Raw genomic sequence first — 26,106 nt, 5'->3', positions numbered from 1 at the left:
AGCATCCAGATAATTGTTGGTTTGATTTGAGTTTATTAGTGCATAGCACTGAGTATCTTGCACTGGAGCTAGCTGCTTGGCGCCGCCACTTGTGGTCGCCACTCCGTGTGATTAAGCAGGTTTTAGCTTTTTTATTTTTTTTATTTTACATCACTATGTCCGTCAAAAACTCATCGGCAGTGATCTCCTACGACCGCGATGCACTGGTGGATATAAAAAATTCCCTGAAAGAACAACTTTGGGACATTTTATCTGCTGATCCAGAGTGGCCGGCAGAGATTCTACATGCCAACACGATTAACAAGGGCAATAACTTCAATGACCATTCAATGACCATCTCATGACCATCTCCTCTAGAGCAGTGATGTTTTGGGGCTGTCGCTGGGCAACACAGACTTTCAACTACCTCCAAAGATTTTCTATGGGGTTGAGATCTGGAGACTGGCTAGGCCACTCCAGGACCTTAAAATACTTCTTACGAAGCCACTCCTTCGTTGCCCAGGCGGTTTGTTTGGGATCATTGTCATGCTGAAATACCCAGCCACGTTTCATCTTCACTGCCCTTGCTGATGGGAGGAGGTTTTCACTCAAAATCTCACGATACATGGCCCCATTCAATCTTTCCTTTACACGGATCAGTCGTCCTGGTCCCTTTGCAGAAAAACAGCCCCAAAGCATGATGTTTCCACCCCCATGCTTCACAGTAGGTATGGTGTTCTTTGGATGCAACTCAGCTTTCTTTCTCCTCCAAACACGACAAGTTGAGTTTTTACCAAAAAGTTCTATTTTGGTTTCATCTGACCATATGACATTCTCCCAATCCTCTTCTGGATCATCCAAATGCTCTCTAGCAAACTTCAGACGGGCCTGGACATGTACTGGCTTAAGACGTACTGGCTACACGTCTGGCACTGCAGGATTTGAGTCCCTGGCGGCGTAGTGTGTTACTGATGGTTCAAACAGGTGCCATTAATACAGGTAACGAGTGGAGGACAGAGGAGCCTCTTAAAGCAAAAGTTACAGGTCTGTGAAAGCCAAAAATCTTGCTTGTTTGTAGGTGACCAAATACTTATTTTACCGAGGAATTTACCAATTAATTCATTAAAAATCCTACAATGTGATTTCCTGGATTCTTTCCCCCCATTCTGTCTCTCATAGTCGAAGTGTACCTATGATGAAAATTACAGGCCTCTCTCATCTTTTTAAGTGGGAGAACTTGCACAATTGGTGGCTGACTAAATACTTTTTTGTCCCACTGTATATTTCACCGCAAGCGGACACCGACACAGCACTATCAGACATATATGATGTGTTGTGCCGACTTCCAAAACAAAAATTCCGACGTGGCTGTGGTGGTGGCTGGGGACTTTAAGAGTGTGAACCTTAAAATAGTTCTGCCTAATTTCCACCAACATATCATGTGTGCCACCAGGGGAGATAGAACTTTGGATCACTGCTAAACACTTATTATACAATTACAGATACAAGACCGTCTCACTCCCTGCTTTCGGGAAATCAAACCACACTGCCATCTCTTTGCTTCCTGTTTACAGGCCGTGCATCGTATGTGGAAAGGTAGTGACAAGGGACGTAAAGCGGTGGTTGGGCCAATCAGAGGCCATGCTTCAGGCTGCTCTGAGTGAGGTAGACTGGGACATGTTCCAATGAAGTTCCAGTGACATCAGCGAGTATAAGGAAGTTGCTATGAGCTTCATAGTTACGTTAGCAGACAGCATCGTTCCCACAGTGAAAGTTTGGATATTTCCAAACCAGAAACCGTGGGTGGATAAATACATCCGCGACGCTCTGAATGCTCACACGGCCGCTTACAACAAAGATCTTGTATCCGGCAACATGGACAATTACAAAGCGGCGTCATACAAACTGCGGAGAGCAGTGAAGCACGCTAAACGGACATACAGAGACACTGGAGCGACAGATGGAGCAACAGGACACCAGATGCTTGTGGCAGGGGCTGAGGACTATAACCAACTAAAAGATCAGACCCTCCCCAGCCACGAGTGTCGACGCCTCCCTAGCCAACGAGCTGAACTCCTTTTATGCGTGTTTTGAGGTTGATTACAACACCGCTAGCTCACCGGCTAATTGGAGTTACATCGCTGTGGATAAGCGCGCACTCTGTGTCTGAGCATGACGTCAGGAGGTCTCTGAGGCGTGTGAACACCAGGAAAGCTGTGGGCCCAGATGGCATATCTGGGTGAGTACTGAATACCTGTGCTAACCAGCTAGCCCCAGTGCTCACTAGGAAATTCAACGTCTCCCTGGGGGAATCTGTAGTCCCGTTCTGCTTCAAGAGGTCCACCATCATTCCTGTGCCGAAAGATCGCCTCTCCTGCCTGCTTGAATGACTACCGTCCAGTGGTCCTCACCTCGGTGGTCATGAAGTGCTTTGAGAGGCTGATTAAGGATTACATCAGCTCCTCCCTCCCCCGCGCCATTGACCCGCTGCAGTTTGCATACCGGCTGAACAGATCCACAGACCTTGATGGCCGGAAGGGGGGCTATGTGAGATTGCTGTTCATCAACTACAGTTCAGCTTTCAATACCATAGTCCCCATCAGACTGGCTGTCAGTTGCAAAAGTCCTACTCCACCTTCTCGTGGGTGCACCCTGGGAAACGCCAAAGTATGGGATTACGTGTGGGAGCGATGCATGGTGGGGGTCTTGAGCCCCCGAGCCGTCACGGTAACCAAGAAGGTCTCATGGGAACCCTGAAAAAAATGGTAGGCCAACGGAGTTAAGGTGAAGACGTCGGCAGCAGGGCGTCGGATGGGAACCTCAGCGGAAGAATCCTTGGGACCAAAGGTGAGGTTCAACGTGTGGTCAACGCGAGCGGTAGGAGAGACTGCTCAAGTCTGGGAAGACCACTCTCCTAGCACAAGGCATGTGTAAACATATCCCTGGCCCTCCAGGTTGGGGGTTGGGCTGAGGGCCAATAACTCGCTCCCGGAAAAATAACACTATTACAGAAACCACAAGCAGAGCAAAACCACCACCACTGGGGAAAACTGTAGCCAGTCCTCACAACAAGAGAGACACCGTGACGCGCAGGGGCCAAAAGCCAAGAAGACAAACAGGACGCCCTTGGGCCGAAAAAGCTACTGCTGCACCCGAAGAATACCATGAAGATCGGAAACTGGAATGTAAGAACACTGTACACAAGCGGAAATATAACACTAGCAGCAAGAGAAATGGCAACCAGAGGAATCGACATCATGGGCATCAGCGAGACACACTGGACAGGACAAGGAAAAATGGAACTGGCAGAAGGAGAAACCATCATCTACTCAGGAAGAGACGACAACAACCACAGGCAAGACGTAGGCATACTGATGTCAAAAACAGCAGCAAGAGCCCTGATTGATTGGACACCAGTTAACGAAAGAATCATTCAAGCCAGGTACCATTCCCAACACATTAAGCTGACGTGTGTACACATCTACGCGCCAACGGAAGATGCAGATGAACAAGTAAAGGACAAATTCTACATGAGATTGCAAGACGTACTCGACAATAGGAACAAACACGACATGCTGATTGTGACAGGAGACATGAATGCTAAAGTGGGAAACGAGCACCAAGATTACGAAAGGGTCATGGGCAAGCATGGACTCGGAAGGCGGAACAACAATGGAGAAAAGCTGTGCGAAATGTGTGACATGAACGAGCTGGTCATAACAGGAACTCTGTTCCCACATAAAGACATACACAAAGCAACGTGGGTATCTCCGGATGGAAAGACCAAGAATCAGATAGATCATACCCTTGTCAATAAGCGTTTCAGGAATTCGGTAGAAGATACAAGCGCATACAGGTCTGCAGACAATGGAAGTGACCACTACCTGGTATGCACTACAATTAGGCTAAGACTGAAGAGAAAACCTAATGAGAAGAAAAGCTGCAGAGTCAAGTATGACACAGCAAAGCTGAGGAAGGAAAACATCTTGAAGACGTTTGTCATCAGTCTAAGGAACAAGTACGAAGTCCTGGAGGAGGAAGAGCAGGGAGGAGTGGAAGATGAAGAAGTGGAGCGCGACTTCCAAGTAATGGAGAAAGCTTACACGGAAGTGGCTGAGGCAGTCTTGGGCAGACCACGGAAAAGGAGGAAGCCATGGATTAGTGAAGAATCGTGGAGCCTCGTAGAACAAAGAGATGGCATAAACAAGAAGATCCTGGGCACACGTTCTGAAAGAATCAAAAAACAGCTAAAAGAGAAGTACGTGGATAAGAACAAAGAGGTGAAGAGAAGTATAAAAGCAGACAAAAGGAAATGGATGGAGAACATCGCAAGTGAAGCCGAAAGTGCTGCAAGAAAACAACATATGAAGACACTATACGGACTCACAAAGATACTGTGCAACAGAAAACCCAGACAGAGCACAGCAGTACTGGACAAAGATGGCAACCTCATCAGCCCAAGAGATGCAATAAAGTCGAGATGGACAGCAGAACAGAGCAGAACCAGCAAACCCAATAACTCAAGACGACGAATGTGAATTCAAAGACAGAATTGAAGAAAACATAACAACCGAACCAACAATAGGTGAGGTCAAAGAAGCAATAAAAAGGCTACAGAATGGAAAAGCACCAGGAATCTACAACATCACAGCGGAATTATTAAAAGCGGATATAGAGTTCTCAGCAAAGAAAGTACATCAGCTGTTGGGAAAATATGGAAACATGAGAAGATCCCAACAAACTGGAAGAAAGGACTTATCATCAAACTAGCAAAGAAAGGAAATCTTAAAGGATGCAAGAACACGAGAGGCATAACCCTACTGTCCGTAGTGGGAAAGGTACTTGGAAGGATCATTGTGGATCGCATACGAAAGGGAATCGACTGCAGGCTGAGAAAGGAGCAAGCAGGTTACAGGACAGGTAGGGGAACAACAGAGCAAGTCTTCATACTGCGAAACATCATTGAACAGGTTAATGAGTGGCAAGCAACACTATTCATGAACTTCGTAGACTTCGAAAGGGCTTTTGACTCCGTACATCACGAAAGCCTGTGGATGATAATGGAGAAATACGGAATCCCAGAAAAGATTGTGAGAATGGTTAAAATGTTTTATGAAGACTTCCAGTGTGCAGTAGAAGACCAAGGAGAAATATGCGAGTGGTTCGACATAAAAACCGGCGTCAAACAAGGATGCAACATGTCCGGATTCTTGTTCTTGATTGTAATGGATTGGATAATGCGAAGAACAGTTAAAGAGGGAGAGAATGGAATTCGCTGGAAGCTAACATCAAAACTCGACGACCTGGACTTTGCAGATGACGTAGCATTACTCATCTCCACAAAACCGCATATATAGAGTAAAACAACACGAATGGACGAAGAAGCCAGGCGAGTAGGACTCGGGATAACTACACAAAAAACAAAAACAATGAGGATTAATGCAAGAAACAAGGAAAAACCCCAAATAAATGGACAAGATATCGAAGAGGTAGACCAGTTCACCTACTTGGGAGCCACGGTTTGTGAAGAAGGAGGCGGTATGAAGGACCTGAAGAATAGACTGTCAAAAGCGAGAGGTGCATTCATCAGACTTAGGAAAACCTGGAGCTCCAACAGCATCACAAAAAGAACAAAGCTAAAACTGTACAAGACACTAGTGGTACCAGTATCGCTATACGGATGTGAAACTTGGAAAATGAACAAAGAAGATAACAAGGCTGTTGATGTATTCCATAATAAATGCCTACGAAGAATACTCTGAATACATTGGCAAGATCACATCAGTACTGAAAAATTGCTAGAAAGAGCTAAAATGAAGCCACTCAGTGACGAAGTGAAGCTGCGAAGATGGAAGATGATTGGACACATACTACGGCAGGACCACAACAACGACTGCAACATAGCAATGACCTGGGCACCAGAAGGGAAAAGAAGAAAAGGAAGACCAATGACCACCTGGAGGCGTACCCTTGAGAAGGAGAGAGGGGAAGGAGGATGGAGATCATGGGCGGAGGCGAGCACTGCAACAGCCGATCGTGAGAGGTGGAAGAGCTCTGTGAAGGCCTTATGTGCCACAAGGCACAAAGTGGATAGGTAACAGGTAACAGGTGGTTAGGCTGGGGAGGCACACGTCCAGCACCCTCACCCTGAACACGTGATCCCCCCCAGGGCTGCGTCCTCAGCCCCCTACTGTACTCCCTGTAAACGCATCACTGTGTGGCCAGGTCCATCTCCAACACCATCCTCAAGTTTGCTGACGACACTGTCGTTGTGAGGCCTACCGTGAGGAGGTGGCGGATCTGTCACTCGGGTGCCAGGATAACAGCCTCCTCCCGAACGTCAACAAAACTAAGGAGCTGGTTGTGGACTTTAGGAGGGGATTACAACCGAGGACGCACATGCCATTGATGATTAATGGGACTTCTGTCGACCTGGTGAGCAGCTTCAAGTACCTGGGAGTCCACATCACGGAGGACTTCACATGGGCTATACATACACACACTCTGGTGAGGAAAGCGAGGCAGCTTCTTTACCACCTCAGGCAGCTGAAGAAATTCAGGGTCTCGGTGAGGATCCTCAAGTCCTTCTACTCTGGAGCAGTGGAGAGCATCCTGACAGGCAACATCACTGCCTGGTTTGGGAACTGTACTGCTCAGCCTGCAGAGGGTGGTGCTTTCAGCCCAATGTACCACTGGAACTACCATCCCCTCCCTGCAGAACTTTTACACCAGGAGGTTTAATAGCAGAGCCCGCAGGATCATGAAGGATCCTCACCACCCCAACAACTGACTGTTCCAGCTGCTGCAGTCAGGCAAGCGCCTCCGCAGTCATGCAGTGAGAACATGGAGAGGGAGTTTCTTTCCGCAAGCCATAAGGACTGTCAACGCTGAACTCACCAGGGGCCCTCACTGAGACGCACACGTAGGCCCCCACTGCATTAATGCAATGTGTGTTTCACATTGTACTGCATCCTGTACTGTTACTGTATTGCTGTCATACAGTACTGTATATCTCAACACTCTATTTATTCACAGGCCACTTTACTGCACATATCTGTATATATATGAATAGTCTATTCCTCTTATTTGTATTTTGCATCCCCGTTCATTTTATAACCTTTTTTGGCTTTTTTTATTCTATTTATTAACTGAATTACATTCAAGAAATCAGTTCAGTTAGTTAATTACTTGGCTGTTGTGTCCTTGTACTCATTAGTTCAGTTAGTTTAGTTAGTGAGTTAATTACTTAATTACTTAGCTTGTGTCTTTGTGCTTATTGTGCATAATCTCCAGGTGCATTGCAATTACATTTCACTACATATGTCACCCACTGCAGACTTTAAGTACATTTGGTGGCTTTTGACTTTTTCTTTCACCTTGTGTGTCATTTAATATTTAAATGTACGTATGCCAAATATCTTCAAACTTCTTGGAGTTACTATGTGGGCTAACCCCAACCGTACCCCAGCTACACTCTGAGAGCATGTTTGGTGCTGCCTCTTTTCGGTCTCTTTTCATTTTCTTTCGCCCCTGGCTGCGTTTGCAGGTAAACTTGAGAACTTGAGTCCATTGCTACTTGTTCATAATCTGCATCACCAACCTCAACAGAGTTCATCACGTCTTCAACTTCTTCCTTTGTAACAATAACGGCCGTGTCGTCGGTATCCTCTGGTGGATCTTGAAAATTTTCCATTTCATCATCGTCACATTCAGGTTGAAATCCGCAGTTTGTAATGTTCTCCAAATCCAGTATAACGGCGGTATCAGAATCAGCATCGCTGTCGAAGAACTGACTATCATCGCGGAAAATGAAGTCCAGTACGTGGTGCTTACACTGATTTATCACACTGGTCAGATTAAGGTCCGCGATATGATTTCGAACTTCCGCCACCCGCTTCTCGTAATCTATAACAACAGGGAGATGAAAGCTTTCACAGACAAGTGAATCTGAAGGATCCTTTTCATGTTTACTGAAGTGACGTCAGTATTACTTCTTAGTTGGTATACACCCCCTACACAATAATGTCTCAGTGTGTGTGTAAAAGTAGTACGATTTAAAGGTTGAACTCTATCAAAATGGTTTCACATTGTGACTTCACATCACATGGAATATGGAGGGATGATTTTCACCTGGATTTAAAGGATTTAAAGGATCACCTGGATTCACCGGTTGTTTTAAAGGAAAAGATCGATCAGCGTTGTTCAGCGTCTCAGTGAGTGAACTGTGTTTCCCCATGTAATCTAACGGGAATATTTAACTCCACGGTTTAATATGTATCTACTATTTATTAATCAAACTCGGTTTTGAAAATACGTTGAGAGATAAAAAAAAAAAAAAAAAAAGGAACATGAATCTCGAAAAATGTCATTTTCCTTCTAGAAAGGTTTTTTCAATTTATTTGGCTGCTCCTGGCGATTTTAGAAATTTGCGACAATGCGGGTTTTGCGAATTTCGATACGCGTTTACTTCTCGGTAGTCTACACAGAAGCAGACCAACCCATCAGGCTTACCTACCAGCACGATGTGTTGGTAGGCGGTACACCAGTTGCTTGTAGACTCCTCTATCACCCCTATGTCTAGCATGGCCTTCAATTCTGCCTGCAGGACTTTGCGTTTATGTTTGGGCAGGCAATACTGCCGGGAGCATACTTTAACCCCTGGGATCGTCTCCACATGGTGGTGATTGACTGACGTGTGGCCTGGCAGGAGGAAGAAGACATCAGTAAACTTCTGTTGTATTGCGGCCACGTTTATACTCTGGCTCGGCGACAGATCGTAACTGGAAAGGGCCGGGGTGGGATTAGTGGTTTTTGGATCCTCCGGCCCCAACTCATCCCCCTCGTTCACTGCGGTGGCCAGATACACGGACGCTGCCTCCTTCCACTGTTTCAGGATGTTAAGGTGATAAATCTGAGTCGCCCCATCCCGGTCCGACGGCACAACCTAATAGTCGACCTCCGGACCCACCGTGTGACCACGAAGGGCACTTGCCACTTGGCGAGTTATTTAGAGCTAGACGTAGGGAGCACCACAAACACTTTGTCTCCCAGTGCAAATTGCGTGAGCTGAGCCCCTCTGTCGTGTAATTGATCAGCCTGAGGGATCAATATAAGCCTAGAGTCCCGGACTCTAGTACTGAGCCTGAACATACTGAGACTGTCAGTCTCAGTATGTTCTCACCTTTTTATTCGGGATCTCTTATTGTCTCTGCCGAATCTGCTGTTATGTACAAGCGTCTCTGTCTCGTCGATAAACTCTTTCATTGGGTTTGGCCCTCAGATGCCTTACGGCTGGTCCTGGACTGCCGCTGTGCACTTAACCTAAGCACGAATTGGTCCGACAAAGTCAAGTTGGAGATCCCATCCTCATCGTCATGTAATTGTCGTGGAAATTCCACTGTGTGGTCGGTGAAATTAACCCTTGCTATTAGGAGAAAACTGAGACCCTTGTTAAATTATCTAAAACAACAATTTATTTGCAAAATAGAGTAATACAGTGACACACTTTGAAACAGTGATACAGTAGTCTCTCCCAATACATTTGTCCAGAGGGACATCTTATACATACAATAAGTTGGGTGTCATCTTGTGACTACGCCCCTAGTCTCATGTTTCGTTCTTCATACAATAATACATGATGTGTGTTCAAAAAATAATGCAAGATAACGACATCAAAGCAGGCATGCAGAGCTGGCAGTTGTCTTTGAGAAACAAAGAAGCACTGTCTGGGAGTAAAAAAAAAAAAAACATGTAACTGGCTCCTTTACTTAGCAATTAGAAGTACTGTGGAGATGAAGGCAGTGTGGTATGGCCTTCAGAGTCTTATCTCTACACACAAACTAAAGACGAAGGAAGTGTGGTACCGCTTTCACGAGCTGGAGAATATCAAGATAGACAAAACTCCAGGGGTAGCGTGCTTGTCCCAGTTATGTTAGCATAGGTTATATGAACAAAACATGTTAACGTTGTTTGTATGAACAAAACTTGTGAAAATTGATTACATGAACAAAGCATGTGAATATTGTTTCTATGAACAAAGCATCATTTATTGCATTTTCTATCAAAATAGATACATGGATGAATAACTGATGAATGGCTAGAGGGGTGAATTAATATATAATATATACATACAGTATACAACAACGTAAAGATAGACAGATTGATCCGTGCATATTGATGAATGTGTGCACTATCGCTTCCACCTTAGTCTCTTCAAGCTCTCTCATTCTTTTCAGCTCCACTCCCTCACTATTCAACGTCACTCCCTCACTCGCTAACTCTCTTCAATATCACCTAATCGCTCACTTTAACCAAACTCTCTTTAGCCTCACTCTTTTTAACCTCACTTTCCCACTCTCTTCAACCTCACTCCCTCACTCTCCAGCCTCTGTTTCTCACTCTTCCACCCCCTCTCACTCTCTTCAACTTCTCTTACTCTTTAACCTCACTTTCTCACTCTTTTCAACCTCATTCACTTTCTCTCTTCAACCTCACTCTCCCTTTCTTCATCCTCACTTTCTCACTGTCCAACCTCCCTCTCTTCACCCCCTGACTGTCCTTCCTCTAACGTCTTCTAATTCTCCTCCCAGCCTCTGCTGTCCCAGGCCAGCCCCAGACCTCCACCAAGACCCCCGCCCAGCCTGCTCAGCAAGCGGCCGCCCCGGTCCAGGCCGGGACAACCCCCCAGGCCGCTACCAGCACCCCGCCACTGGCCACACCCCAGGGCCAGCTGCCCCCCCAGACGCAGGCCCACATGCCCATCCAGTCGCCCACTCCGCTCCAGGTGAAGACGCAGGTCGGCAGGGCCCAGGTGCAGCTGCAGCAGACCCCCCAGCTCATCAGCGTGCCAGGGCTGCAGCAGCAGGTACAGGTGAGACCCCCAAGGGTGGGGAATGGTGAGGTTGAAGGAGGTCTGATGAGGCAGGGTGTCCGCTCCTTAAATGGCACCATCTAAAGGCTGGTTCTGGTTGTGATTCCTCTGTTAATAGGCTTTGTTGTCTAAGGGTGTCCTAAGGTACTCATGCATTTTACATGTCTGCCAATACACCTGCAGCTAGCGTTTGGTCATCCACCAAACCAAAAGTGTTAAACCTAAACCAGAATGTTAGAGGAGTCTTAAAGGTGAAGAATGTTTGATGTCTCAAGGCTCATGTAGTGTCTTTGTTTGATTTGCTCCACTTCCATTGGTTGGTGGTTTTGTGTCAAAGGCTGTGTATCGTCTTGTGGTTGTAGATGCTGGCTGAGCTACAGGCCCAGCAGGGTTCTGGCGGAGGTTCTCTGCCCCAGCACATTAAACTCCAGCTGCCTCTCCAGATCCAGCAGCCTGGTACTGCATTTGCTCAGGGTGTACAGGTAGTGCAGCTGGCCTCCTGAACAAAGCGTTGGACCCGACCAATGCCTAAACTCATGGCCCCGTCAGGCTATACTATGGAAATGTATAGTAGCAGAAGGATCTTTATTTGTCACACGCCACACAAACCACAACACATGCACTTATGGCGAACCAACACTCACATGCTTCAAATGGTAGCCGGTGAAATGAGATCTCTGCTTTTCACCCATCCCGGCTTGTCCTTCCTCCGGGGGGCAGCCAGGAGCAGTGGGCAGCATACAGCGACACGCCCGGAGACCAGTTACAAATGTCCATCGTTGGTCAGACAACGATGTTCTGCATGTTTTTGGTGGGGGTCTTTACTAATGTTAGATGGAGAAAACCCCATGTGAGCACAGGGAGAACATGCAAACTCCACACAGAAAGGCCCCTAATCAGGAAATAACCCACCGGAGCACGGTGCCAATAGCACCCCAGGCGAGAACGAACCCAGGATGGGTGCACTGCGCGACCGCACCCACTCTCTGTTTATTAAAAGTTTATTAATATTAGACATTTCACTGCACGTCCTTGGGTCCCCGGCAATACACAAATGTGCGGTAGATCGGATGAACGGTTCTCGAGATAATCGAAGGAAATACTGTACATACATACACCGATCAGCCACAACATCAAAACCACCGGCTTTATATTGTGTCGGTCCCCTTCGTGCCGCCAAAACAGCTCTGACCCGTCAAGGCATGGGCTCCACAAGACCTTTGATGGTGTTCTGTGGTATCTGGCACCTAGACGTTAGCAGCAGATCCTGAAAGTTGCGAGGTGGGGCCCCCATGGATCGGGCTTGTTGTTCAGCACATCCTACAGATACTTGATCAGATTGAGATTGGGGGAATTTGGAGGCCAAATCAACACTTGTTCCTCAAACTATTCCTGAACATTTTTTGCGGTGTGGCACGGCACATTATCCTTCTGAAAGAGGCCACTGCCATCAGGGAATACCGACCAAGTACATCCTATAAAGGGATGTATTTGGTCTATAACAATGTTAGGTAGTAGTACGTGTCAAAGTAACATCCACATGAATGCCATGACCCAAGGTTTCCTAGCAGAACATTGTTCAGAGCATCACACTGCCTCCGCCGGCTTGCCTTCTTGCATGTTGGTGCCATCTCTTCCCCAGGTGGTTTGACCGACCATACCCTTCCTGAGTCTAGGTAATTGGGGCCCAGGATCAGAGTGGCTCCATACCTGTTGCTCGTTGGTTGGTCTAACTGCCACAAGGACGTTATCGGTAGTGAAAACTTTTACAGCACACCTTTTATCAGAGTAGCTAAGCTACGATGAGTCATGATGTGACATTGATGAGCACTGCTACTGTTTGGCTCTCGACTAAAGGTTAGAAGGCGAGTCGCATGGGAGAGGACCGGCGACGTGTCATACAGAGGATTTCAAGCAGAACGATAATATTTACTGAAGGCGCATGTGGCGGTTTTTCAATCTGCAGCTCGGGAATAGCACCACAGTCTGCGTTGCGATTCTGTCCAGTAGATACCGATCATGTAGGAACTGGTGCGATAGTGGTACAGAGTTTCAGTACCCAACCCTACATCCCGCATGTGATGATTCAAAGTGTGCATGGCGATAAGGAGCTATTCATAGAGGAGTCCTTTGTCAATGTGTTAGAGAGAGAGCGCAACGGCAAGGATGGGCTGAGCAAATCAGTGTGCTGCGCGCAGCTCTACAATGCAAATAGATTTTACCACTTTTAAATTGTAAAAAAAAAGAATAATAACAATGTGATGGTCAATGTTGATATTGTGGCGGGCCGCAACAAATAAATCAATGTATGGAAAACCCTGGTTTAGAATAGGAAACTGTTCTTCCTCTCCTGCTCCCAGTAAATGTGGCATCCCCCAATTTTAGGGCCTCTTTTATTCTCATTATACATGCTCCCCCTCGGCTCTAACCTTGAGAAATACAATATTCTGCCTCACTGTTATGTAGATGACACACAGTTTTACCTACCAGTTAAACCTGACAGTGCCTGCTCACTGAATAACCTCTTTAACTGCCCAGACGACATCAGAGGCTGGATGGCGAGGAACTTCCTTCAACTAAATGAAAACAAAACGGAAGTACTTATATTTGTCCCTCCTAGCGCCGTAACTAGCCTAAGCAATGTGCTTGATCCCATGTCTGCAAATTTGCAGAATGCATAAAGATCTTGGTCTTCTTTGACATTTCTTGGAATTTTAACAAACAAGTTAGTAGTGTTTTTGAAGAGCAGTGTTTATGAACTTAGAATCATAGTCAAATTAAAACAGTTTTTATCTCATGAAGACCTGGAAACAGTTATCCGTGCTTTTATCCCTTCTTGGCTGGACAACTGTAATTCCCTGTAAATGTTGTTGGCCCACTCCACCCTCTCTCGACTACAAATAGTTCAAATTGCAGCTGCTAGACTTTAAACTGGTACATCTAAAAGAGAACACATCACTCCTGTTCTTGCACACTTTCATTGGTTGACAGTAGAGCTCAGAATTGATTTCACATTTTTACTATTTGTTTTTTAAAGCCCTACATGGATTAGCTTCACATTACATTACTGATCTGCTAACTCCATATTATGCCTTCAGGTCACTTAGGTCATCCTCACAATAACTCCTCTCAGTCCCCCACTCAAGCCTCAAAACCAAAGGTGAACAGGCATTTTCTGTTGCTGCCCCCGAGCTCTAGAACAGTCTCCCATCCCACATTAAGTCCAGTCCCACCATTGACAATTTAAAATCGAATTTAAAGACCCACCTTTTTTCCATTGCTTTTAGTGAGTGAGTCATTTTATCTGTTTTTCATTTTAGTCCTGCCTTTTATGGATTATTCATTTTACTGATCTATCCTACCTCAGTTTTACCTTTTATTATCATGTTTTGCTTTCTGTTTTTGTGCTTTTATTTTCTCATGTGTTTCTTAGTCCTGCTTTTAATTTGTACTCCTCATTCCTTTTATTCATGTGTCTCTTATATTGTTAATTGAGCTACCTCGACTGGAAAGCACTTTGGGTCAACTACTGTCGTTTTTGAATCTGCTATATAAATAAAAGTGCCCTGACTTGCCTCGCACATATGCTTGCTTTTGGCGAATAACACAAAGCGCGTAACGGCTAAAATATTACTACTTTAGCGTAGCAATGTTATCTGCTCCGCACAATTGCACACTCCACTCGGCGGATCCATTTCAATTCAAACTACCTTTGTAATCAAGAGCCTTTCCAAGAACGCTGTGTGAAAAGCCGTGCAGTTCATATAAAATTAGGTGAATCGACGCTGTGATCTGTTGGGCGTCAAACATCCTCCCACAGCGGCATATCTCTGTACACAGTGGTTTCTCTTTACGATGGTTGTATCTGTGTAATATGATTTTGCTTGGGCAGTTTTACGTTTTCTCGAGGCCACAGTTTGTTTATGCATTTTGTTGCACTATCGTAGCATGTAGTGTGAATGTGTGGGTTTGGTTGTGACACATTTCCATGAAGACTTCCTTTATCTGTTAATCCTTGGGGTACAGGTGTAGGCTGTGTTATATTTGCGTAGGCTCTAGTTTATTGTCATGGTACATCTTTGACGTCTATTTTGTTTTCATGTCAGCTGAAGTAGATGTTGGCCTATTTTTTGAAGTAGATAATTTCTTTTAGATTATATATTTTTTATTTCCGTATAAACTGCTGTCAGGCATTCAACAAATGGTATTTCTATGCCATTACATCCAAGATCTGCAAGTGGAGTTGCTATGTGGGGATGGTGTGGTTTGAGCGGACACACCTAACCTGGGTCTAGGTAACTGGGGACCTAGGATCAGAGTGGCTGGATACCTGTTGCGTCTTGGTTCATCTAACGAGCAACAGGTAAAACCCCCATCCCCAACAGCTCTGTCATGACCAGCCTCATTTCCCTCTCCACAATAATCTAGTGTGTTTTCTACAACCACGTATTCTATGTCTCTGTGCCGGAGGTCCCTGAACACACCACTTGGGTGGCGCATGGTCGGCGAAACGACCACAAAAACAGTAATACAATTTATTAAAAAAAAATTTAATTTATTTTTTTAATGAGTGTTCCAAACCTGTTTATTTTGAAATTGTTGACCCGTCGAGGCATGGACTCCACAAGACATCTGAAGGTGTCCTGTGGTGTCTGGCACCAAGACGTTAGCAGTAGATCCTTTATGTCCTGGAAGTTACGAGGTGGGGCCCCAATGGATCTGGCTTGTTCCAGCACATCCCACAGATGTTTGATCAGATTGAGATCTGGGGAATTTGAAGGCCAAGTTAACAACTTGAACTCTTTGTTATGTTCCTCAATCCATTCCTGAACAGTTTTTGCTATCTATGTGGCAGGGTGCATTATCCTGCTGAAAGAGGCCCCTGCCATCAGGGAATACCATTGCCAGTTTAGGTAGGTGATACGTGTCAAAGTAACATCCACATGAATGCCAGGACCCAAGGTTCCCCAGCAGAACATTGCCCAGAGCATCACACTGCCTCCGCCAGCTTGCCTTTTCCCATTGTGCATCCTGGTGCCATCTCTTCCCCAGGTAAACGACACACATGCACCTGGTCATCCACATGATGTAAAATAAAACATTATTCATCAGACCAGGCCACCTTCTTCCATTGCTCCATGGTCCAGTTCTGACGCTCATGTGCCCATTATAGGCGCTTTTGTCAGTGAACAGGGGTCAGCATGGGCACTCTGACCGGTCTATGGCTACGCAGCCCCATACACAGACACCTTTCTATCATAGTAGAATGAAGTTTTTCAGCAATTGGTGCTACAGTAGCTCTTCTGTGGGATTGGACCAGACGGGCTAGACTTCGCTCCCCACATGCATTAATGAGTCCATGGGCACCCATGACTGTCACGGTTCAACGGTTGTCCTTCCTTGGACCACTTTTGATAGGTACTAACCACTGCATACTGGGAACAAGACCTGCCGTTTTGGAGATGCTCTGACCCAGCCATCACAATTTGGTCCTTGTCGAAGGCACTCAGATCCTAACGCTTTCCCATTTTCCTGCTTCCTACATATCTCAAAGAACTGACTGTTCACTTGCTGTCTAACATATCCCACTCAATGACAGGTGCCATTGGAATGAGATGAGCAATGTTATTCACTTCACCTGTCAGTGGTTTTAAAGTTGATTGGTGTATACAAATTTAAATATTCATTGTACATTAGATGGGATATTTCTGTAGTGTATGCTTTTTGTGTGTGTTTACTCCGTGTGCGTGTGTGTGTGTGTGTGTGTGTGTGTGTGTGTGTGTGTGTGTGTGTGTGTGTGTGTGTGTGTGCAGATGGGGAACGTGGTGACCATCCAGACGGCCTCGGTTCAGGAGCAGCTCCAGCGGATCCAGCAGTTGAGGGAGCAGCAGCAGCAGAAGAAGAAACAGGCGGCCGAGGCCAAGAGGGAGCAGTCATCCAATGCAGCCAGCCAGAGTGACATCATCCAGAAACAGGTGTGTGTGTGTGCTTTCTGTAAGCCATCATGTCCTCCCCTCACGCATGTATGTGGACCTCTGCTGGCAGGTTGAAGAACAGTTTTTAAACCGTGTCTTTTTCCATGTAAGCCAATAAGACCAACTTATGAGTAAAAGTTCAAAGTTTTTCCAACCCCATCTTCTCATGACAATATAAACTGTGTTAATGTCTCCTGTTGAGGTTTGTTTGGTCAGATAATGCACTGTAAAAACATTTGAAGATGTATATTTTCTGATATTATTAGTAGTACCAGAAAATATACCGGGACCTAATTTATAGATACATAGATAGATAGATAGATAGATAGATAGAAATTAGAATGTCCCAGCAGCTCACGTCAAACACAATAGGCATTAGTAGTAATAAACTATAGAATAAAACTGAAAAGTGGCAGTACCTGGGGGACAAAAGTGAAATATACAATAAACTTCACAGTTAACTGCACACAATCAAACATGGCAGGATAATGGAAATAAACCTGAAAATTGTATTTGTTGGTATGTTTATTTTCCATCATCCTGCAATAATTTACTGTGTAGCTTCTACAAACGCTCTCAGATGGCAATGTTTCGATGCAAACCAGTGGGCCTGCGACGTCTGTGCTTTAATACAGACAATGGTATACACACACGTCTGTGTGTGTGTTTGTGTGTGTGTGTGGGGGGGGGGTTATTTCAGGGACTCAAACGAATTAGACGATGGCTTTAGACGAGTCCTTTGACTTTGTCTAAACACGAGACCCAGCGTTTGTCTTTTGTTTGCCTTACTGCCATCCAGACTTCCCGTCCTCCCAGTGTTACTATTAGACTGTTTATTTTCCCAACTTAGCGTGAGTGTGTGTGTGTGTGTGTGTGTGTGTGTGTGTGTGTGTGTGTGTGTGTGTGTCTGTGTGTGTGTGTGTGTGTGTGTGTGTGTGTGTGTGTTGTTGTGTGTGCGATTAAGATGGAAAAAAAGAGTGTTAAGTGAAGCTACTGTCTTTCATTTTGACATAAATATCTTTAATTTATACCTTTTCATTTGCATTGACAAGTTGCCAATCTGTGTGTGGTGTGTGCCAGGTGGTAATGAAGCAGAACGCTGCGATCGAACATCTGAAGCAGAAGAAGACGATGACGCCCGCAGAAAGAGAGGAAAACCAGAGGTCAGCCCGTGTGTGTGTGTCGGGGCTAAAAAAATCTAAATAATATAAAAGACAAAATGTCTAATTAATTTTTAAACAAACCATGAATTCAAGTGACAGTTTCCATTCCGTGTGTGTGTGTGTGTGTGTGTGTGTGTGTGTGTGTGTGTGTGTGTGTGTGTGTGTGTGTGTGTGTGTGTGTGTGTGTGTGTGTGTGTGTGTGTGTGTGTGCAAGCACACACACCTCTACAGTGGCTATGTTTATAAAAGCGCAGGAAATCCTGTTAAATATCAAAATATCATTTTAAATACCTATGGTGCAACTAAGAGGTGTAGCCCTGAAGGAAGGGGGCTTCTTTTTGGGGGGGGTTGTTCTAAAATTAAAATACAAAGCATGGGAGAATTGGAATTCTTCCAGTAGAAATCCCATGATTGGCATGTTCTACATCAATATTTAAAAAGATGAGCTGTTGTGTTGACAGTCCACTGTGTTTTCTTTCTAGCAGTCCAATGCTTTCCAGAAGGTTCTTAAAGCCAATTTTACAAGGTGACAATCAACTCAGGTCCATTCAGCAGGTATCAGAGTTGTACTTGCGTCAACAAAGAACACATTTCCTGAAAACTGTGCTTGGAAAAAAAGCAAAGTCGTTTACGTCGTCCAGGTCTCTGTATTTACAGTAGCGGGGCCATGACCAGAACTCGACCCTGACAACCATGTGTTTGAATCCACAGACACATGGTGGCACACAGAGCCGAAATACCAAGCCAGACACACACTACACACACACACACACATACACACACACTCTAAGCGTCTGCTGTCTGTCTCTGATATTGTCTTCCACTCGCCTTGCCTGCGTAAGACAAACACCTTCCTTTCCAGAAAAGTGAAGTACCCAAACGTGTGTGTGTGTGTCGTTGCGTCGTCCCCTAACCATTCACAAACGGGTGAAGAGGTAACAAGGTTTTTTTTGGGGGGAGGGGGGTTCGCATAAGCAAACATTTGCCAACAAATGTTTTCTACGTTGGTTGAGAGTCAAGCCAACAGACCCAAGGAGGCAGGGCTATAAATGAGTCCTTTTTTATTTTTGTAAAGAAAAATTCTCCATGCAGCAGTGTCCTTAATTAAGGCCTGTTGTCGAAAGCCTACGAGAATGTTGAGGCTAAGCCATTAATCTGGCCAGAGGGAAAATTCTCCCAATCTGACATCTCAATTTATCCGTCCCTCCTTATCTGTCTCCAGCAGTTTTTGTTTGTCTGTCAGTAAAATAATGGAGTCTGGTTAGCTTTTAAATAACAACACAAACCCTTTTCAACCTTCTAATCCACGCATTTATTAACTTATTTCTGAGAATTTATGGACAGGGAAAATCGATAGATGGGTAGATAGCTGAGATGGATGGATGGGTAGTCAGCATAAAGGATGGGTATGGGCAGATAAATAGAAAGATGGATTGACGGGTGGATAGGTGGCTAAAAGGAAAACTCCGGTATTCTTTTAAACTAAACCTTGATTTACAATCATCAGGGTGTCCGAGAATGATTGACATCAGAATCTTTTAAATTTAACCTGGGTTGACTCCCAATGATGGAAAAAATAAGGCTTAGATTAAAAACAAATACCAGAGTTTTCCTTGACGTGATAGATGGAAGGATTGTTGGGAAAGTGGAAGGAACGGTTTTCTGGCTTGATGCATTGTTGGGGGGGTGGGGGGGGTTAATCGACATATTGGCTGATCGATGATGGCCGGTGTCGATGACCCATGGATGCCCCTCTTCCTCCTCTGCAGGATGATCACCTGCAACCAGGTGATGAAGTTCATCCTGGACCGCATTGATCGGGACGAGCGGCAGGCAGCCAAGCGGCGGAAGAAGGAGGAGGTGGTGGAGCAGAAGCGGCGGACGGCCAACGCCTCCAAGCTCTCCTCGCTCCTCTACCGCCACAAGGAGGTGATCAAGACGGAGATCCTGAAGAAGCGGGCGCTGCTAGACAAGGAGCTGCAGCTGGAGGCCCAGGTGAGGGACGATGCAATATTTTTTATATATATATATATATATATATATATATATATATATATATATACACTACTCACAAAAAGTTAGGGATATTCAGCTTTCGGGTGAAATTTCAGGATGAAGATAAAATGCACTATAATCTTTACAGGTGATCTTAATTTGACCTTCTCTAAACTTTTGAATGCACATGTCCGACTGTTCAGTGTTTCAGTACTTTTTGCACAACTTGCTGTTCTCTAACAAGGAGCCGAACGGCAAAATTCACAACAGGTGTTTGAAGCATGAATCGACCAATACATTTCCTGGTTCAATTAGAATTGGTATTTAAACAGTCCTCATCATCATGCTGTTCACATTTTGACATCATGAGACCAAGACGACAACAATTGATCAACAGTACTTCACCATTGTGAGGCTTCAAACAGGATGTTCTCAGAGGGAAGTGGCCACTGAGCTTAGAGTGTCACAGAGTGTCATCAGCAGATTGCAACAGAGATACAGAGAGACTGGAAGAGTCACAGAAAGGCATAGAAGTGGACGTCCTTTGGCCACATCCCACACTGATGAGCGCTTCATTGTGAACAGTGCCTTGCTGAACCGGATGATGAATGCCACTCAACTCCAGGCACATTTAAGGGATGTGAGAGGCACCCAAGTGTCACGTCAGACCATTCAAAACCGTTTACATCAGCGTGGTCTGCGTGCTAGACGACCTGCAAGGGTACCTGACCACACCACCAGGCACAGCCATCATCGTCTTGCATGGGCCAGGGAGCATTTACGCTGGACGAGGGACCAGTGGCATCAGTGCTGTTCTCTGATGAAAGTCGATTCACGTTGAGCAGAAATGATGGTCGCCAACGATGTTGGAGACGTCAAGGAGAGCGCTATGCATCAGCCACTGTTGTCACCAGACAAGCCTTTGGTGGTGGTGGTGTTGCAGTGTGGGCAGGTGTGTCTAGTCAATACAGAACTGCCCTACACTTTGTGAATGGTACAGTGACAAGCCCATACTACCTGAATAACATCATTAATCCAGTCATTGTGCCCCTGCATGAACAACACAGGCCTAATTTCATCTTCATGGACGACAATGCTCCAGCTCATGGAGGTGGCATCATTAGGGAACGGCTGCTGGAGACTGGGGCACCTCAAATGGAGTGGCCTGCACTTTCTCCAGACCTGAATCCCATAGAAAACCTATGGGATCAGCTGAGTCGCCGTGTAGAGGCTCGTCACTCTGTACCCCAGAACCTCAATGACCTGAGGGCCGCCCTTCAAGAAGAGTGGGGGGCCAGGCCTCAGCAGACAATAAGTCGACTTGTTAACAGCATGAGACATCGTTGTCAAGCTGTACTTGATGCTCAAGGCCACATGACAAGTAACTGAGACATTGACATTTTTTGTTGTGGTAAACCCACCACTGTTGTTGGCTGTTGTTTCAATCAGTTGTTTGAGATGAGGAAATCACCATTGTATGCTTCTACTTAAATGCCCTGCTTTCATGATATAATATCACTGTAGCGTGAACTTTTTACATTTTCCATAAATTTCACCCAAAAGCCAAATATCCCTAACTTTTTGTGAGTAGTGTATACATAACCCAACACTGTGTGCAGGTCCTCAAAAAGTATTAGATGGTCCTCAATTCAGTTCGCCATCTATTTTGCCTTAGAAGTCATGACATTTTCTTAAATTTGATTTTTATGATGTCTTTATTTCATCATAATTTTATTAAGCCATATTTTTATTTCTGTTGAAATATTCAAGTTACTGTTAAAAAACTATCTTATATATTAATTGTCATTGGTTCCACTTCTTTTCTAATCGAATAATGTGTTAGACCTAGATTTTTAGGGTTTCTCAACTTTAAATCAATTTGTAATTTCTCAATTTGAAGTTGAAAAAACTTAAAAAATGTAGGTTTGGCAAATAAAAGCAAATGGTTAAATTGGAACCTACAACTTTTTTTGGAGACAAACCCAAACCGTAGTGTATTCTAGACAAACCCAATTCACTTGAACTCCAGCTGTAACCTGTGTCTCCACATGCCGTGTTCCCTCCACACCACCAGGAGGAGCTGAAGAGGGACCTGCTGCGTCTGCGGAGGGAGAAGGAGAGGGAGCGAGCCCAGGCCGCTGCTGCTGCTGCTGCCGCCGCCACCGCCACCGCCACCGCCCACAGCCAGCAGCAGCTCCACTCATCCTCCTCCGCCTCCCACCATCATCACCACCACCAACATCATCGTCACCAGCAGCAGCAGCAGCAGCATCACCAGCACCAACCTGCCCCCATCACCGGCTCCTCTGCGCACAAGAGGAAGCGTGACGACGAGCGGGAGAACGCCGCGGCGCCACCGCACACCACCAAGTCCAAGAAGAAGAGGATGATCTCGACGACGAGCTCCAAGGAGAACAGGAAGGACACCAAGCTCTATTGCGTGTGCAAGACTCCCTACGACGAGACCAAGTAAGACCACGTGGACGGAGTTGAAAAAAGTTGGAGCACTTTATCGGGATGTCTTATGTCAGACCCTTAGAAAGTCTTCAATTCAGTTTTTTAAATGTAAGCCCTTTTAAAAGTCATGAAATAGTCTTCCGAAGTCGTAATTTCAACATCGTTTTATCTGATTTTATCTATCCAAGTTCTTCTGCGTCAGTAAACATTTGTGATGCTCTAAAAGCCTAAACCTACCTCTAAACCTCATCCCTACAGTACCTTACATCATACTTAGCCATAGAGAGAAATCCAAGAAAATCCTTTCCTTTCCAATGTTCAATGGAAAAAAGTGATGGTTACATTGATTCCAGTTCCTAATCCCTTCCCATGCAATCTGACCTAAAGGAAACTGTTATAAGAGTAGTTCATAGAGTCATGTAGTTCACTCTTCCCTGTCTCTACCCAGTACTTACCTCTGCTCTGTACCACAAATACAGTACTGCCAGTAGTTTCTCCATTATGTTCTCTCACATTCTGAACATATTGATTATGCAGGTTCCTTATAGCGCTGTTGCCAATTGCCAACAAAAAAATGCACAAACAATAAATGGAGTTCATGCCACTGGCACTTAGCATACATGCACTCTCATCATTCCAATTATCTTCCTCATCATCATTGGTTTTACCACAGGAGGCCGGTGATTCATGGCTCTAATTCCATACGAATCTGTAGGGGCTGTAGTTTTTTTTCCAAAAATGTAAAAACTCAGAAGCATCTGTAATTAATTTATTTTTCCTCCCCTGGAAAGAAAATACATCCACGGCATCTATAGTAGTTTGTACATGGCTCACGACGCTCTGTAGCCTCGCTAGTTGTCAGTCACTGTCATGGCACTAATGACATTTTCAAAAGTGTTTGTGGTAACGGCTCCAGTACCGGTTCTGTCCTGAAGGTTCTACATCGGCTGCGACTTGTGCACCAACTGGTACCACGGCGAGTGCGTGGGCATCACAGAGAAGGAGGCCAAGAAAATGGACGACTACATCTGTGTGGAGTGTAAACGAGCGCAGGAGGGCAACACGGAGGAGTTGTACTGCATCTGTCAAACGCCGTACGACGAGTCCCAGTAAGTGTGTTCTTTAAATTGATTGAATTGATTGTTTCATTGATTCAATAAAACCCTTTTGATTCTGTCTTCTTGGTTTGTTTTGATCGGATGGTGATGGACTAGCGCTCCCTCTAGCGGTTGAACATGACACCTTGTATCTCAAGTCTAGTTTTAAACTATATTGCCTAGTTTTCCCACTATATCCTCAACCCCTGTATTTCACAGCAAAGGTTACACAAAAGTTTACCTTAGTTTTGCCAAGCCCCTTTTGTCAAACTCCAAACTTTTTTTTTTACAAAGGTTCTACATCGGCTGCGACCGCTGCCAGAATTGGTACCACGGGCGCTGTGTGGGCATCCTGCAGAGCGAGGCCAACCACATCGACGAGTACGTGTGTCCGCAGTGCCAGTCGACGGAGGACGCCATGACGGTGCTCACCCCCCTCACGGACAAGGACTACGAGGGCCTGAGGAGGACACTGCGCTCCCTGCAGGTCTGTGGGAGAGACGCACCATTTAGTTGGTTGGCGGGTGGACAGGCTGGTGAATGCAACAAGCCAAAATGGAACATAAAGAAAATGAATAATAAAAATGAGGTATTGTTATACACAAGTATAGGCAGTACAGGCCTTCGTTTGATGAATTAATATGCTAAACCTCTAACAGACACACCTTATTCTACAAAGTGGGATGTCTTAGTAACCTAACCCGACTTAAGCCTGGCCTCTAAAAACATATTTTTAATGCTTTATTAACATGTTTATATACTTAGCTATGCTGCTTACGGTATCTGTGTCTTTTTTTTCAGTTTTGTATCTAATTCTGTTAGTTTGGTTCCATTAGTAGTGAAAGAAATACAGAGAAATCGACCTTTTGCTTGTTTTCACAAATGGAATCAAAGTTTCACAAATCTGAAATAGGGTTTGAAATGCATTTTAGGGTTTTTAATATAATCTAGTCCAGATTTGACTACTTTAAGTACAGTAGTTTTTGATCTAGGCCTGGTCTTAAATGGCCTGTATTAAGAAAAAAAATGTGAAATTCATCTTTTCTCAGTTTTTACGAATAAAATAGTTTTGACATAAAAATAATTTACCGGACCCACTACAGTACCCCTGCGTTGAAGTACATTGGTAATATAGGCACACAAGCAGACCTTTTCTAGAAAGGAAAATAATCATTTAATTGAAGTTGTTTGCTTACTTTAAAGGCTAAAAATGTCTTTAAATTGTGAAGGCTATATATCTTTTAGGTTTTCTAAACTAAAAATGTCCATCTTCATTTCTCAATTTCAAGTTGAGAATGCCCAAGAAATATAGATTTTACAAGTTTAAGCAATTTTTCGGCACGTAAGGGAAATCTGTGGAAGCATAAGGGAAACGCACAGTCATATATTATATTCAAAAATACTATATTCAATACTATATTCAAAAAGTATTTTATCTAAGTCATCATTAAGTCATTTGCATCCCATTGCTGAGCGTGACGGCACCATTGACCTATCAGGGCGCAGGAGCTAACTTGTTTATTTTTACATGGGAAAATAGGAAAAGCACCTCGAGATATTCTTGCCGGATAAGATCTGTACTTTCCTCGCTTCCCGCCCTGTAACGGGCTCCAAGATTATATATTTTTTCTTTCCCAAAGAAATGCACAAACCCCTTGGTGACGTTCCACAAAGATCCTGGCCTCACAAACACAAAATTTAAGGTTCACCAAACACAACGGCAAAGACCTCCAGGGAGGTCACAAATGGTCCTTAACCCCCCCCACCCCACTACATTTTACACATAAAATACATTAAACACACACACACACACATAAGCCTCCACCCGTGGGAGGGTAAGCAGTGGACCAGGCATACCCTACAGCTTCAGAAAAAACACACACACACACACACACACACACACACACACACCTTCAGGCCTTGTCTGTGTGTGCAGTAGAGGAAGAGAATCTCAGCAATCGCTGGCTCTTGTATATCATATATCAAAAACAAAAAGGGGGAGAGGATCGCCCCCGCTGTCATGTGATCTGCGTTGTTAAACATTGCGTCGGAGCAGAAGGAGCGGGCTTGGCTATCTTTTCCATTTTTTGGGGGGATTTTTTTCCCCCGCGTGCGTCGTAGAAGCCGAGCTTTGAACAAAAGCGTCTCTGTATCGTCCTCCTTATCTGATGCAGCAGCAGCTGGGCGGCTGCCTGGCCGCACAGCCCCCTTCCTCAGCTCCCCTCCCCTCTTTCCTTGCACTCTTTCTCCGTTTTCCCTCACGGACGGAAGAAAAGATTGATCGATTCCAGTTCCGTCGCTTCCGTTGATTTTTTTACTTTTCACAGTTTCTTCGTCGTAGGAGTTGTACTTTTGAGGACTCAGTTTTTGGACTTTCTAGAAAACGTAGAAAGTCTTAAGAATCATGCCATTATAAAAATGGGGATGCCGATTTCCCGTCTCTGCTTCCTCCTTCTGTTTTTTGAGAGAGAGAGAGAGAGAGAGAGAGAGAGAGAGAGAGAGAGAGAGAGAGAGAGAGAGAGAGAGAGAGAGAGAGAGAGAGAGAGAGAGAGAGAGAGAGAGAGAGAGAG

The 26,106-nt window shown here is 44.9% G+C and overlaps 1 protein-coding gene across 1 annotated transcript in view; it reads left to right on the top strand.

Annotated features, from left to right (window-relative positions):
• LOC307229537 (nucleosome-remodeling factor subunit BPTF-like) overlaps positions 1-26,106 on the top strand; it is a gene marked incomplete at its 5' end in the record, with an annotated part of 90,162 nt that overhangs the window by 57,232 nt on the left and 6,824 nt on the right. The window contains 8 exons of the mRNA XM_079999536.1: positions 10,569-10,849; positions 11,212-11,331; positions 16,663-16,824; positions 17,905-17,987; positions 19,757-19,982; positions 22,057-22,451; positions 23,375-23,548; positions 23,831-24,023. Of these exons, the coding sequence (XP_079855662.1) occupies positions 10,569-10,849; positions 11,212-11,331; positions 16,663-16,824; positions 17,905-17,987; positions 19,757-19,982; positions 22,057-22,451; positions 23,375-23,548; positions 23,831-24,023 (1,634 nt within the window). The remainder of the gene's footprint in view (positions 1-10,568; positions 10,850-11,211; positions 11,332-16,662; positions 16,825-17,904; positions 17,988-19,756; positions 19,983-22,056; positions 22,452-23,374; positions 23,549-23,830; positions 24,024-26,106) is intronic.

Source organism: Zeus faber (genome assembly GCF_960531495.2).
Source record: "Zeus faber genome assembly, chromosome: 4".
NCBI lineage: Eukaryota > Metazoa > Chordata > Actinopteri > Zeiformes > Zeidae > Zeus > Zeus faber.
Note: the sequence above shows the minus strand (reverse complement) of the source record. Positions and strands in the feature narration are given on the sequence as shown.